The sequence below is a fragment of the Notamacropus eugenii genome, chromosome 1, assembly GCF_028372415.1.
Source record: "Notamacropus eugenii isolate mMacEug1 chromosome 1, mMacEug1.pri_v2, whole genome shotgun sequence".
Lineage (NCBI taxonomy): Eukaryota > Metazoa > Chordata > Mammalia > Diprotodontia > Macropodidae > Notamacropus > Notamacropus eugenii.
The window spans coordinates 603,501,883-603,517,465 of NC_092872.1; the positions used below are offsets into that span (position 1 = coordinate 603,501,883).

At 38.1% G+C, this 15,583-nt stretch overlaps 1 protein-coding gene across 2 annotated transcripts in view; it reads right to left on the minus strand.

Moving 5' to 3' along the window:
- Nucleotides 1-15,583, minus strand: part of MERTK (MER proto-oncogene, tyrosine kinase) — a 132,389-nt gene that overhangs the window by 21,274 nt on the left and 95,532 nt on the right. For both annotated transcript variants that reach the window (XM_072634677.1, XM_072634676.1), the window contains exons 9-10: nucleotides 4,537-4,690; nucleotides 1,439-1,592 (exon numbers count right to left, since the gene is read on the minus strand). In XM_072634677.1, the coding sequence (XP_072490778.1) occupies nucleotides 1,439-1,592; nucleotides 4,537-4,690 (308 nt within the window). The remainder of the gene's footprint in view (nucleotides 1-1,438; nucleotides 1,593-4,536; nucleotides 4,691-15,583) is intronic.

Genomic DNA, 15,583 nt, shown 5'->3' on the forward strand with positions numbered 1-15,583 from the left:
CTCACAGATCCTGTAACCCAACCTTTTCATTTAACAGATGCAGAAATGAAAGCCCAAGTGTCTGCAGCCTGCCCAGGGGTCAGACAGTGAATGGCAGACCTGGGACTAATAGGTATATCTCACAACTCTCAGTCTAGTGTGTTTTCTATTGCACCACATTCACAGCTTTTGTGGGTCTTCTGCATATTACATGAAGATATAGAAAGAAAACAAAACATACTCAAGGAAGTTAGCACCCAAACAACTGAAAACCCCAGGGATGTGATCTAGTTAAATCATCCAACCAAAAGACCCCACTTTGTCAAACTACATACTCATTGTTCACATATTGAAATATGATTCAAGCAAATCAGGGGTTCCCAAGTGTATAATTGTCTAAGTCATATTAAATGGGCATGGGCAGGCTGATTGCCACCACCATTTCCCATTCCCCATAGTTTTGGGGAATTCCAGGGGGATGGAATGCTAGGGGAGAGAAGTATCTGGCCGTATAGCCATAGGTAGTGGGGAATGAATTTGGGTCCCCCATAGCTCACTGCAATTGACTGATAACTCAGTCTTTTTCCCTCCTTTCTTCCTCTATTAGTGAGCATAATACTTACAGAAAACACATTTTTTTAAATTCTCATCAGGAAAAGATTTAGGACCTCTACAGGAGATAAACTCTGGTTTTTGTAACAAAATGACTTAGTATTTTAGATTTTTCTGGAAATTAATTATACATAAATCTGGGGCAGCTAGGTGGTGCAATGGATAGAGCATTGGACTTAGAATCACAAAGACTCATGGTCATGAATTCAAATCTGACCTCAGACATTTACTAGCTATGTGATCATGGGCAAGTTACTTAATCCTTAATGCCTTAGTTCCTCATCTGTAAAATGAGATGGAGAAGGAAATGTCAAACCACTCCAGTATCTTTGCCAAGAAAACCCCAATGGGATCACAAGAAGTCAAAACAACCCCACAACAACAACAAACATCTACACTAACACCATTTTTGTATGATTTCTAATTGGAGAAATATGAATTGGGTTTTTGATCATTAAATAGTATTGGTACTATTGATTCTCTATCTCTGAGAGTTATTTTTTAGGCTTGGCTTTCTATCAAAATCAGTAGTAGTGAATCAATGACAACAAAGTTAATATTTGAGAATCTGCCTAAATAAAGGCAATTTAGTATGATTTGATACATTTCAGTTTAAAGATTACTATACCATAGACTACAGGATGATTTTGGCTCAATTAATTAGACCAGAAGCAGGAGCACATCAAAATGACTAACCAATAAAGTGTTAATATACAATATTATTTTCTTTTTTAATGGGAGGGAAGGAGGAAAAGGAAATTAGAAATGATTAAAAAATTAATTTTAAAAAGATATGCTATTATGCGATATCATTTGTTTTAAAGTTAATTTTAACTCTGTAACTCACCCATACTTTGTTTCTTGTAATCTCTTTCTAATGGTTAGAGATACATAAAGAATTAGTCCAATAAGAATAATTCCACAAAAGCATCCAAGGATGATTATGACTGGATCTGTATTCCCCGGTGCTGGAGTTGAATAAGGAGCAAAGTCTATTAAGCCTACAAAGAAAGACATTTTCAAATTAAAAACCTATAGAAAACAATAGTTAGTATTGCTCTCTCCTCCACCCCTACATCATCATCCTTTCAAAAGCTGGTAGTAGTTAATATAAGAAGGAATGAACTTGCTCCGTTTGGCTTCAGAGGGCAGCAATATGACCAATGGAAGTTGCAAAGAAACAGATTTAGGCTTGATGTAAGCAAGAATTTTCAAACAATTTAAGCTATCCAAGAATGAAATGGGTCACTTCCAGAAATAAGGGTTCTCTCTTACTGGAGGTCTTTACTTGTCAGATATATTAAAGAAGAAATTCTTGGTCAAGTATGAATTGGACTCAGCAACCTTGGAGATCCCTTCTAACAACTAAAGTTTTGTGGTTTTGTATCTTGTTCACAGATTTTTCCCTGACAGAAAAATGTTGGATTGCCACATTTTTTAGTGTTCGTGAAAATTGTTAAGGTTTTCACATCCTCAATTGCACTGGTTTGTTAGTAATACTAGAAGGGGAAAATGGGTATCCAACTGTACTGAGGCTTTAATGAATCTATTCATTTTATCACATAAGAAAGAGCTGAACTTACTTGAAAACTTTGTAAGCTTAGAGTCAGGAATTTACCATGTGTGATGAAGATAAGAGCTCCTATGTTCTTGGCCTTTATATTAGTTAATCTGTACCTGGCCGCCACTGTCTCTTTAGGAGAAGTCCAGAACATGATGCTTCTATTTGGTAGGCACACATTCCTAACCTTTCCTAAGCACACAACATTTCTCAAATGAAATGGATATTTCATAAGTATCTGAAACATTATTCCCTTCTCATATCCTTCAAATCTATCAATCTCCTTCACTTCCCTAATTATGTTGAGTATCCTTCCAATTATGTAGATTCATAAATTTGGAGTCATTCTCAATTCTCCACTCTTCTCCATTTCTCATATCAAATCAGTTGCCAAGACTTTTGTTAATTAGATCTCTTCCAGCCATTCCCTTTTTTGTACTCACATGGCCACCACACCTTACTTTAGACCCTCCCCATCTTTCACAAGTGCTATTGGAATAATCTCTTAATGGGTCTCCCTTCTTCCAGTATTTCCCACCTCCAATCTATCCTTCACAGAGCTATGAAAATGTAAATTCCAAAACACAGGTCTGATATCACTGCCATACTTTAGAAGCTTGTAATTCCCTATTGCCTCTAGGCTAAAATACCGACTATTTTATTAGTCTTTTATAGCCCTGGCAATCTGGCTGCAACGTATTCTTCCATACTTATTGCTATCCTTCACATACTGCTCTCTTGACAAACTAGCTTCCTGCTATTATTACCTATGTTGAAATTCTATGTACCACTTCCACACCTTTGCACAGGCTGTCCCCCATGCCTTCAATGTGCTTTCTCTCTCTTTCTCTCTCTCTCTGTCTCTGTCTCTGTCTCTCTCTCTCTCTCCCTTCCTCCTTTTCTCTCCTCTCTCCATTCCTTCCCTGCCCCAATCCCTAGCTCCCTTCAAGAATCAGCTCTGGTACAATCTTCCACGTGAGGCTTTTCCTAATGCTCTCATTTGTTAATGCTTTTTGTTCTCCTCCCTTTTTGTGAATTACTTGTGTACAGGTGGTTTAGAACAGAAGTTCCTAAAGGGAATTTTTGTATCCCCACAATTTGCCATGGTACTTTACATACAGTAGATGCTTAATAAATGCCTGAGTTAAACTAACTTTCCTTAGGCTCAGGATATGCCCGAGAATCTAAAACCTATAAAAAGGTCCTAAAAAACTAGATCCCCTAAAGAAAGGTCCTAAAAAGGATACCCTAAAAACAATGTTAAAGTGGAAAGGATGACTAGATCCTCTTCCTTGTCCTTATTTCCCTAAGAAGAGTCAGATAATTCAGGCCTCTGTTCCTAGACTACCCTGCAATCAGGTACAAAGACCACTTTTATAAGCTACCATCAGTAGAAAAGGACTCGTCTCCCAAGTCTGCACCCGCCACCCCCACCCCCACCCCTCTCTTGCAGTAAAACATAAGCTGCTTGAAGGAAGAACCTGCTTCATTTTAATCTTTACATTCCCAAGAACTAACAATGCCTGGCACATAGTAGATGCTTACAATATGCTTATTGATTGATTAATGTCACCACATTTGCACAATACATACAAATACAACACAATAACAATGGGTCTGGAAGCCAAACATCTAAACATACCCAGGACAGGTCAAAGTTAGAACCAAAGTGGTTCCACTAAACTGAAATCAGTGGCTGTGTTACTAGGTCACTTGATACAATATTAAGACTCCATGCCAGTAGAATTAAAAACAAGACACCAAAACTACTCTACATAGGACCAGACTTGAATCAATAAGTCAGTGGCACTCTTCAGAGTCCAATAGGGAGAGAGATATTTTCACATCTGCTTATTTACAGAGTGTATCACACTAAAACAAGCAATCCAAAGGCCATTTGGCCTTTCCAGCAATAGTACTGGAAGCAGTAATGGATTAAAGTGTCAAGTAGCATTTCAAAACCAACCTCAAAGGTAAATATTTGGATAAGTCTTTCCCTTCCCTGCTCAACTAAAAGATCCTGCCAATCCCCTCAATTCTGGTTTAGGAAGTTAAAATTCAGTGATCTTTAGAAGTACTTTTCCCCAACCCAAGGAGTTAGAAAATCCAAGGAATAAGGCCAAAATTTCTACCCCAAATGCATTTGTCTTCCTAATGAACCATATACTTCTGTAGACTTGTGGAACAACCAGAGGCCATTTAAAAGCATACTATCGTACTTCATAACTAAGAAAAATAATTGATTTTGTAATTGCAAAAAAAAAAGTACTCTGACATTGGTTTTAGTCTTAAATCATCCCCTAGGCCCATAATATATTTAATGACAATCTGGTCACAACCTGGAATACTGTTTTCTGGCAGCAAATAAGGATACTGGGTCTTACCATTAGCTGGAATGAATACATCCACTGGGTCACTGAAAGGCCCGACTCCGCCTTTGGTGATAACAGCCATCTTCACTGTGTATGTGGTGTTAGTGGCTAACACAGAAATAAGAGCAATGCTTTCATTCTGGTCAACTTCTTTAAAATATTCTTCCTGAGAGACAAATTCAACAAAACACTCATATAGCGCAATGCCACCTTTCAAAGACTTCACAGATGTAGATCTTCAGGGCCAAACCCTTCATTTTCCAGATGAAAAACTAAGGCCTGGCCAAGTTATGACTCCCGGTGTCCCTCAGAGCCATTATTTGAACTCAGGATTCTGGTTCCCAATCCAGGGCTTATCTCATGCTACAGGCAGGGTTGGCAACTGTTGTAGCTGGTTTGTCTTTTTTTTTAACTATAAACATTACATAAGCAGGTTTATTTCTTTCTCCTCTATTCTTACAAATAAAATTTTGCCATGGCACGTAGTAAAGCAATTTTGATGCAATAATGAATTTCTAAAACATAGGGAATAATGACTCACAGGATTTAGAGCTTTAATGGTCTTAGAGATCACCTAGTGAACAGAATCTGGTTCTAATCCTTCATTTTATAGATGGGAGAATGTATGTGTAGGGGTGGGGGGAAAGGTGAGGGGGTAGAATGACTGGGTTTGTCTTAAGTCATACTTTTAAGTAACAATAAGAAAGCAGGGATTTGAACTCAGGTTCCCTGATACTGAATGTTCCACTCCTCTGTCGTTCCTGGTTACATCTCTCTAAGAACTCAGCAAAGATTAAATGATTATGCAAGTTATCTTTTCCCCCCTTCTCTTCCTTTCCCATCAAGTGTTACTTCAATAGTTCTTCTATATAAACAAGCTTTTATATGGTTGAGGAAGCCTAGAAATCAGAGACTAACCTTTTTAGGACAATGTTCTATGGAAGCAGAACAGAGAGAACATATTTTTACACCTAAATACAAATTTAACCATAATTTGGAGGTGGGTTTTGCTAGAAACGGCACAGGGTAGCAAAAACTTGAACCCTGAAAGAGGACTCTCTACCTCTAGATGTAGGAGCCCTGGTTTCACACCATGAAAGGAGGTCATTTCTTTTTCTAAGGAGAAAGCAGTATTTAGGGCACCCAGTTAACAATATGGCTGCTGAAGCCAAATCCAGACTGAATGATTTCCATGGCATTCAAGTTCTCATGCCCTTCAGTCCTGTGCCAGTCTTGTCCTGGTAATTTTGCAGGGTGGAGTCCCACCCTGTCTAGAAGGAAAGGACAATCACATCACTCAGGGAGAATTTGTGCTAGTCGGCCAGAGTTTTTTTTCCTGATTTTGAACTGGTAGCAGCTGTCAGGAACCAAAAATATACAACCAAAGGTTACGAAGAAAAAAGTGTCACCTTAGAAACATTTCATTTTTCTTACTTAAGACACTACTAACTCATGCGCTAGGCACTCTACTAAGCATTTTACAAATAATTATCTCATTTGATCCTCACAGTGACCCTGGGAAATAGGTACTATTAGTATTATTCCCCTTTTGACAGTTGAGGAAACTGAGTTAGGTGGAGGCTAAGTGACTTTCCCAAGTGTCACAAAGCTAGGAAAGGGTCTAAAGCCATATTTAAATTTAAGTCTTCCCAACTGTAAGCCTAGCACTTTATACCTGATGCAGAAGCAAATTCACAGCAAACAGTTCTAATGTGCCCTTGTAATTAACCAATCAAAAAGCATTTATTAAACAACTACAACTACTCTTCATTTTCCATTAGTGGCTCTGCTGGCTGACTCCATAGAACATTAAGACTCTCCCAGGATAAGGACCATGCTGATTGATTCAGCTTTTGATACTCAATACCTTCTCAGCTCATCCTTCCCCTCTCCCCTCTGACTAGGGGACTGGTTTCTTGTTGTCATGATTCAGTCCCGTCTGACTCTTTGTGACCCCATTTGAGGTTTTCTTGGTAAAGATATAGGAGTCATTTGTTATTTCTTTCTCCAGTTCATTTTATAGATGAGGAAAGAAATGGAAGGAAACAAGGTTAAGTGACTTTCCCAGGGTCACATAAGTAGTAAGTGTCTGAAGCCAGATTTGAACTCAGAAAGATGAGTCTTCCTAATTACAAGCCTGGTGCTCTATCCACTCTGGGATAGCAGAGCAATAAACTCCTCCTAAAACCTTCCTCTACAGAGGGCTCAGAACTTTCCAGGTAACTCTGTTTTACATCAGAGGCTTTGCTTGGTTTTGACTCCTTGGAATATCATTCTCTCACAAGATACTCTCTAGTGGTCTTTCCAGCTTTTCAGCTTCTTTTTTGTGTATAGCCTTCTCACATGAGATTGTAAGCTCCTTGAAGGCAAGAACTGTTTTATTGTGCTTATATAAAAATAAATATTTATTGAATTGAATTGAAGTACTGTGTGCCAGCTACTGTGTTAATTACTAGGACACAAAGAGAAATACAAAAATAGTGCCTGCCCTCACAGAACTTCTGGTTTAACAGAAGGAGAAAACAAGTACATAGAGAGATCTGTAGAAAATCAACAGAAGGTGATTTGTGAAGTTATGACAAAATACTGTACCACAGGATGTGGACTTGGAAGGGATCTTAGCATGCATGTAGTAGAACTCCATCATCTGATGCATGAGGAAGCTGAGACACCAAAAAGTTAAGTGACTTGTCCAAAGTCATGTGAGTACAGCAGAGCCAAGATTCAAATACGTATCCCTAGTTCCAAATCCAGGACTCTTTCCACTTTTTCCTCTATACTTTGTTTTTCTAAGATCCCCCTTATCTGGGTGCTACATAAGCTTATATGCAACCCTGCCAAGAAGCTTCCTAAACAAAGGCTTAATATGTTGATTGGTCATTCTGTATTTTTACATTCTCAGGAAAAACACCATTAAGTACCATCCTTCTTCTCTCCCCACCCCCCCCAAAAAACAACATGGTGTCATTTCTTGAGCCTGAAGTTAGTCAGCCAAGCAGCTGAGAAAATGACGTGCTATTTTGCAGCTTACCAGTGGAAAACAACTAATTGTTGAAATATTATACAATAGATACGCTGACTAACGAGGAATACCGTAACCTCCCTTCCATCTGTTCACTGATCCCTGCATATATGATGACAAAACAGTGCATTGTCTATGGGGGGAGTCAGTGCACAGCAAAAGGAAATCAGAGCACAGCTGCAAGGGAGCCACCTCAGAACGCATAAGCACCATGGACGTCTTAGCATGCTCTGTTGTAAATTATAGCTAAATCTGCCTTCCTCCCCTGCTAGATGGTCAAGTCCTTGAGGACAAAGACTGTTGTTGTTAAGTTGTTTCAGTTGCATTTGATTCTTCATGACCCTATTTGGGGTTTTCTTGGCACAGATACTGGAGTGGTCTGCCATTTCCTTCTCCAGCTCATTTAACAGATGAGGAACTGAGGTAAACAGGGTTAAGTGACTTGCTCAGGATCACATGGTAAAGGTGTGAGGCTAAATTTGAACTCAAGTCTTCCTGGCTCCAGGTCTGATGCTGTATCTACTGCACCACCTAGCTAGCCACTCAGTACATAGTTGACACTTAATAAACGCTTGCTAAAGTACTTGTTTTTGTTGAAATACCTTTTAAATAAAATAACTCACATTCCTATAACACTTTAAGTACACAACACCTTCCTAGCATGATAGATTTAGAGCTGGAAGTGACTTCAGAAGCCAACTAATTCAACCTCCTCATTTTACAAATAAGAAAACTGAAGCCAAGCAGGAGGTAAGGAAGTAAATATGGTGGGATACGAATCCATGTCCTCTGATTGCAAAGTCAGAGCTGTATCCAGTGTACCATACTACCTCTCCTCACAGCAACCCCTGTGGTAAGTTGTGCAACTATCGTAATCCATAATTAATTAATCACACAGTCAGTAAGTATCTCAGGCAAGTTCCGAACTCCTAATGCCAAGTCCAACGTCTATTACAGAAGTGTCAATCTCATGCAGCCTGCAGCACTCCCAAGTGTAGCCAGAAGCAGATAGAAATGTAATTGTGAAATATTTAATGAAGTAAAAATAAAATAAAACAAAGATAATATTACATTTTAAAACTAAGTCAATATGTGACATTTAGGGCTGTATGTATGGATTAGTGACTGCCCTTTCAATCTGAATTTCACACTACTGCATAGTTATCTCTTATTTGACAAAAGAATCAAAGTCCTAATAAAAATCCAAGTTAATTTTTTTGATGTGATAATGTATAGTGATTAAAGAATGGGTTTGGAATAAAGAGGAAAATTAAAGTTACCTCTGCTCCTCTGATATCATTAACTATGAAAACCTAGGCAAGTTATTTTTCCATTTCAATCTCTTGACCCTAAACTGTAAAACAGAATTTTACTACCTTGCAAGGAAGCCAAGGATTAATCAACTGTAGTATCTCTGAAGGGTTTGCAACACTTTCTGCAACATATTCCCTTTTTCCATTACACCAGTAGGGATGGAACCCTCATAACTGCTTGCAATGTGATGCTAAGAATAGCAAATGGTACATATTTCAGTAGAAACTGGCCAACTTATGGTAGAAATGGCAATATTCACCAGAAAATTCCTTTTGATAAGTAGAGAACCCTATTAGCACTTTAAAAATATCATTCACAAAAAAAAAAATCACACTGACTTATGTACAACTTTTTTGAAATGAAGCAATTACACTAATCATACAAGCCTATATTCTCACTGCTCTACATTTAGTACTGTGTTGGGGAAAGAGAAGTGGACTTACAAGGAGGATTAGAATATATATATTACTTACCTCAGTTATAAGGAAGGTATCTGTTAAAATCTTGATACACTATAGAAATGGATAAGGTTATATACAATGAGAAATGCAGAAGTATAACCACCGCTAAACTGCACAAAAAGACCCCTGCAGGTCACATACTGACTTAGTAAACCACATATTAACAATTTCTATGTTCTACTGTATTTTTATTTATTTTATGAAGTGTTTTCTATTACATTTTAATCTGTGCAGCCCCATATTTGATACCTCTGGTCTATACAATGACTATATTCATTTTAGGATTAAATATTATTGTCTCAAAGTGGTAGCAGAGGAATAGTGGATAGAGAGAACTGACCTCAACCAAGAAGAGTGGTTTCTGACAGACTGGCTATGTGATCATGGTTAGTTACAACTTCTTGGTGCTCTAGACAGCTTTCTAAGACTAAAGCTGTGGACCTTCATTAGTAGGAGAAATTTCCTTATTTGTCAATTCTCTATGCCAAGAGGCAGCTAACCTGACTTTAAATCCATCCTCAAAAACTTCCTAGCTGTAAGACCTTAGGCAAGTCACCTAACTTCTGCTTGTCATTGGAGAAAGACATGGCAAACCACTTCAATATCTTTGCCAAGAAAATCATATGGACAGTAATCCATGGGGTCAAGAACAGGCACACACAACTGAAACAACTGAGCAACAACAACAAATAAATATGAAATAACATCTTCACTCCCTATAGCTTTAAGTCATTCAGTCAATGAGCATTTATGAAGGGCCAACTATGTGCCAGGAACTGCCCTAAGCTCTAGGGAAAGCTGGACAGAGAATTTAAGGGCATGGAAGCACTGCCATGATTTACTTGCCAATTTTTTATTAACACTGTTTACTCTTCTATAAGCACAGAATCCTCAAAAGCTTTCCCCGTCACATGAGTTTTGAGGAAATTCTGAGTAAATTCTCCATAATCTGGCTCCCTAATCTTCTTTCATATTATTCCCTTTTATAACTTGCTATTATTTCAGTGAGACTGACCCGCTAGCAGTTCCCTGTACATGAAATTCCATTCTTCCACTTCTGGGATCTCATACAAGTGATCTTATATGCCTAATTTATCTCTCAGAATCCTTAGATCAGGATGCTTTTCTCAATAAAAAATTATGTTACTGTGTATTCAAGTATTCATGCATGTGTTGTTACCCCCCAGAGGTCTGAGGATTCTTAGAATCCTTAGATCCAGTGTCCCCTTCTGTAAGATATCTTTCTCAATAATAAATTTATATTACTTTGTATATACCTTGTATTTAGGCATACATATCCCCAAAAGCCTTCTGAGGGCAAGAACTATTTCATTTTTGTCACGAATTCTTATGCCTAGCACACAGCCTTGTACACACTAAGAACTTAATGAATGCTGAATTGAGAAAATGAAAACACATGAACTTGATCACACACATTTCAACATTTTCATGAAGTAATAAGGAACATGTATTGTAAAGATACCTAACATAAAGAAAGGGGCACTGTATCACTTTTTTTTTTCTGTGTTTTTCTTATTATCTGTATATGTCTAACAATAATCAGATAGTCTGCAGCATTCCTGTTGAGGAAATTTTATTGTTTCTTTCATCACCAAATCAACTGATTGGCAACACCTGCTTTAAAAAAAAAGTTTCAGGCCTAAGTCAACTCTCCTGTCCTCTGTGGTTCTCTAAGCTCTATGCCTATATTAACATGATATCATCAGAAAGTGATAAATTTAGACCATATCATCTTAACTCCCCAAAGAAATAATGAATTAAGGTAATTATTGATAATTGAATTAAAGTAATATTATACCCTTCGTTTTTTCTAGAGGACTGATAAAGTGGGGTACAATAGAAAATCTCTGGAGTCAGAGGATCTGGGTTGATATCCCACCTCTGATACTTACTATCTGTGTGACTTTGGGCAAGTCAAATACCTGCTCTGGACCTTAGTTTCCTCATGTGTAAAATGAGAGAGTTGGGTTAGATAGCTGAAGCTATGTTTCCCTCCAGCACCCTATAAAAACATTATTAACTGAACCTTTGTGAAACTGCAGTAAAATCTCTTATACACAGAGCAGAAAGGGACCTTAGAGGTCATCTTTTTTTTTTTTTAACATGAGGAAATTGAGGCTTAGAGGGGTTATTCATCCATTATCTCATACTAACGTATTAGCCAACAAAACATATAGGAGTCCACATGATAGATTCCTCATATAATTCAATCCCAGAAAAATCTGTCACTGCAAAAGAATGTGTCTCTTTAACCAGTTTATGAGAATTACATAACCCAAAACATCACTTTTTGCTCGCCTTTCAGACAACCTCAGGATTCAACTACAGTACTTAACACTTTGGGTTTCTGCAACATCTATTCTCTCCCCTCTTTAATGTGTTTTTACTGTTTACATTTTTGTTTGTCTTGTTTTATATGAGTTTATACATATTTGTATATGTGTATGTATTTGTAGGGAAGGTAGGTGATACAATGGATCAGAGCACTGGGCTTGGAATAAAGAAGACTCATCTTCCTGAGTTCAAATCTGGCCTCAGACACTTACTAGTTATGACCCTGGGCAAGTCACTTAACCCTGTTTGCCCCAGTTTCCTCATCTGTAAAATAAGCTAGAGAAGGAAATGGCAAACCACTGCAGTACCTTTGCCAAGAAAACCCCAAATCAGGTAACAAAGAGTTGAACACGACTGAACGTGTTTGTAAGTTGTCACAAATCCTTTCGAGAAAAAGGGAGCATATAAATCACTGGAAAAACAACTATACTGACAACAACGTTCTGCAGTTGAATGGAATGTAACAAGGAAGAGGCAATGAAATATATTCTAAATTGCTCCAGAGATAAACACCTTAAAATCCCTTCCCACCATGTATAATTTTCTGGCTGACATCACTCAGGTGAATATTGACAATCTCTGGGACAGGGCCTCTTTCACCTCTATAAGTGATAATAATGTGACACAAACTTACCGTCAGATCAACCAACCAACCAATAAACCAACCAACATTAGTGATCTGTTTCCTTCATGATGAATGTCAAGGGAATGTCTGTGTTCTCATAGGGAGTACTGATTTAGAGCTGAAAGAAACCTTAGAGTGGCCATAGTTCAAACTCTTTATTTTTCAGAAGAGGAAACAGATCTAGAGAGGATTACTTTCTCAAGATAACACAAAGAGTAAACAACAGAGCCAGGATCCAAACCCAGATCTTTTGTCTATAAATTCAGTACTATTTCCTCTACTGCTTAATGGGTACTAAACAAGTTAAGGGACTTTCCCAAGGTCACCCAGTTAGCTAAGTAGTAGAGACAGGATTTGCGCCCAGGTCCTCTGATGCCAAAGTCCACACTTTACTGCACCACTCTATGCTGCATAACAGGATACATATTTATTTTTACTATAACTACATAATACAGCCAAGGATCAATCTCCAAGTAAGTTTCAAGACTACTTGAAGTATGAATGAATGCAGCACTTGAGTGCTTACTATGGACAAAGCACTGTGCTAACTGCTGAGATTCAAACAGAAAAGTCTGATGACATCCTTGCCCTCTAGGAGCTGACATTTTAACAGGAGATACAACAAATATGGAAGGTTTTGCTGAAGTCAGATGGAAAGGTCTCATAGTCCTTAGGATGCAGTGACAAAACATATGGTAGTGCCTTTTTTTAAAATGTAATTTCCTGATAAAATCAGAGAAGTTTCTGGTGTTAAACAATATGGCAGTGCCAAGGAATCTGGGAGAACTTCCTCATCACCCAAATCAGAATATATGAGTACAAATTACTTTCTAAATGTGCTACATACACATACTACTAGTAAAAAAAAATTTTTAAACTATGTAAACCAACTCTTCACAATGATTCCCAGGGTCTTCTCCAAACCTAGATAGAGCACATTCTCTCCTTATGCCTACCTTGTAGAATCCTTAGTTTCTTCCTTCTACACTTCCATGGGCATTCAAATTAGATTTCTCTTGGGCATATCAAACTCAGTATGTACCAAACAGGATTCATTATCTTTACCCCCAAACTCACACCTCTTCCAAATTTCCCTCCTTCTATTAAGTGCATCATCCTTGACTTTTTATCCTCACTTCACCTATCCAATCTGCTGCCAAATCTTGTCTCTGTCTTCACATTTCAAACATCTGTCCTCTTCTCTCTGTCCACATAACAACCACTCTAGTTTAGGACCCTATCATCTTTTACCTGGACTACTGCAATATCTTCATGAGGGGTCTTCCTGTCTCAAATCTCTACCCTACTCTAATCGGTCCTCTGTAGCTACCAAAGAGATTTTCCTGAAGCATCCACCTGATCACTTCAAACTGCCTCCCTTTTACCTCTAGGATCAAATATAAACTTCTGTATTTGACTTTTAAAACTTTTCGCAACCTGAACCCCACCTACTTTTGCAGTCTCATTATATGTTATATACTCACTTTATGGCCCACTCAAGCTTTTCAGATTACTGTGAAATTACAACAACCAAGAAACCTGGCTTTTTCTGAGTGCTATGAAATTATAATAATCAAAAACCATGGCTTTTGAGAAGAGAGGAGAAAAGAAGGCACCTCCCTGTTTTCTTTGCAAAGCAGGGGAATTAAAGTAGGACATACTGCAAATGTTGTCAGACTCAGTTGATTATATTAGTTGTTTTTCTTCTGCTTTTTTTCCTTTTTTAATTCTTTGTTTAAAAAGGATGGAACAATGAACAGGGGAGAAAGAAAACTGATATATTGAAAATTATTGTTATGTAAAGGTAGAAGATATCAAAATTCTCACTCCTCACTCAAAAAAAAAATGCTTTTTGAACTGAATGATAAACAAAGGAATCATGATCTCTTCGCCCAACAAAACTTTCTTCAGAATTTTAATCCCCTACTTTGCACATTTTGAAAACCCTAGTTCAATCATGTCACAGTAGATTTTGTGCAGCACATAATGATCCACTAAACCCTTCTGCCTTCACAAGACTGTTATGATATGCAGTGTACACAGTGAGTACAATACAAACGACCTTTTCACTGGGCTGAGCCTGCATCTCTAAGGAGGCACAAGGTCCAAGAGGTCACAGGCAACTGGAGCAGTGAGCAAAATGGGACACTGAACAAAAGGCAAGGGCCATGAGGTCTGCACAACAGAGTTTTAATAGCATTTAACACAAAGACCTCTAGCTGATGTAGCTCATGATGCTTAGATCATTCCTTCTCAACAACTTTAAAGACCTGTTCCATTCCCACCCTTTTAAAAGCAGCTTTTGGCCAGGCCAAGCAAATGTCTGTAAAAATTGTAATTTGTATTACTAGTTGGTTTTCTTTTCATAAATAAAAGCCTTTCGAATGAGTCCAGGTTTTACAGAACAAATCCTTTTATTAAGGGATTTTTTTTTTGTGAAGTTTGGATTCAGTCAAAGGACCTAGAGGGACACGTGACCTTGAGGCCACAGGTTCCGCACCCCTAGTATAGAGGGAAAAGAGAAGAGGGTCTATGATAGAGTCTTGGGGAACACTAACAGTTAAGGAATATGCTAGGAATGACAAGTCAGCAAAGGAGATGGAAAAAGCAGTCAGACAGAAGAACAACCAAGAGGGTGGTGTCACGAAAGGCAGGTAGTTAGTTTAATAGATAGAGCACTGGGCTGGAGCCAGAAAGTTGTTTAGGCATCTGACTCTTCGTGATTCCATTTTGGGGTTTTCTTGGCATAGATACTGCAGTATTTTGCCATCTCCTCCAGCTCATTTTACAGATACAGAACTGAAACAAACAGGGTTACATGGCTTATCCAGTGTCACATAGCTAGTAACTATATGAGACTGGATTTGAACTCATGAAGTTGAGTCTTTCTGATTTTAAGCCCAGTGCTCTATTCACTGCCACCTTGGTTAAGAAGACCTGAGTTCATTTTGTGGAAATGAATGTTGAAAACTAAAAATAAATAAACATTAAAAATAGAAGATCTGAGTTCAAATCCAGCCTCAGACACTTCCAACTTTTTAGCTTTGTGTTCCCAGGCAAGTCACAACCTCTGTTTTGCCTTAATCCTCTGGAGAAGGAAATGGCAAATCATTCCAGCATTTTTGCTAAGAAAATCCTATGGACAGCATTGACATGCTGTGGATCATGGGGTCATGAGGAGCTGGACACAACTAAACAACAAATATTACGAAAATCCAAAGAGAAGACAGTATCCAGGAAGAAAGCGTGGTCAACAGAGTCAAACAGATAGGTCAAGAAGGA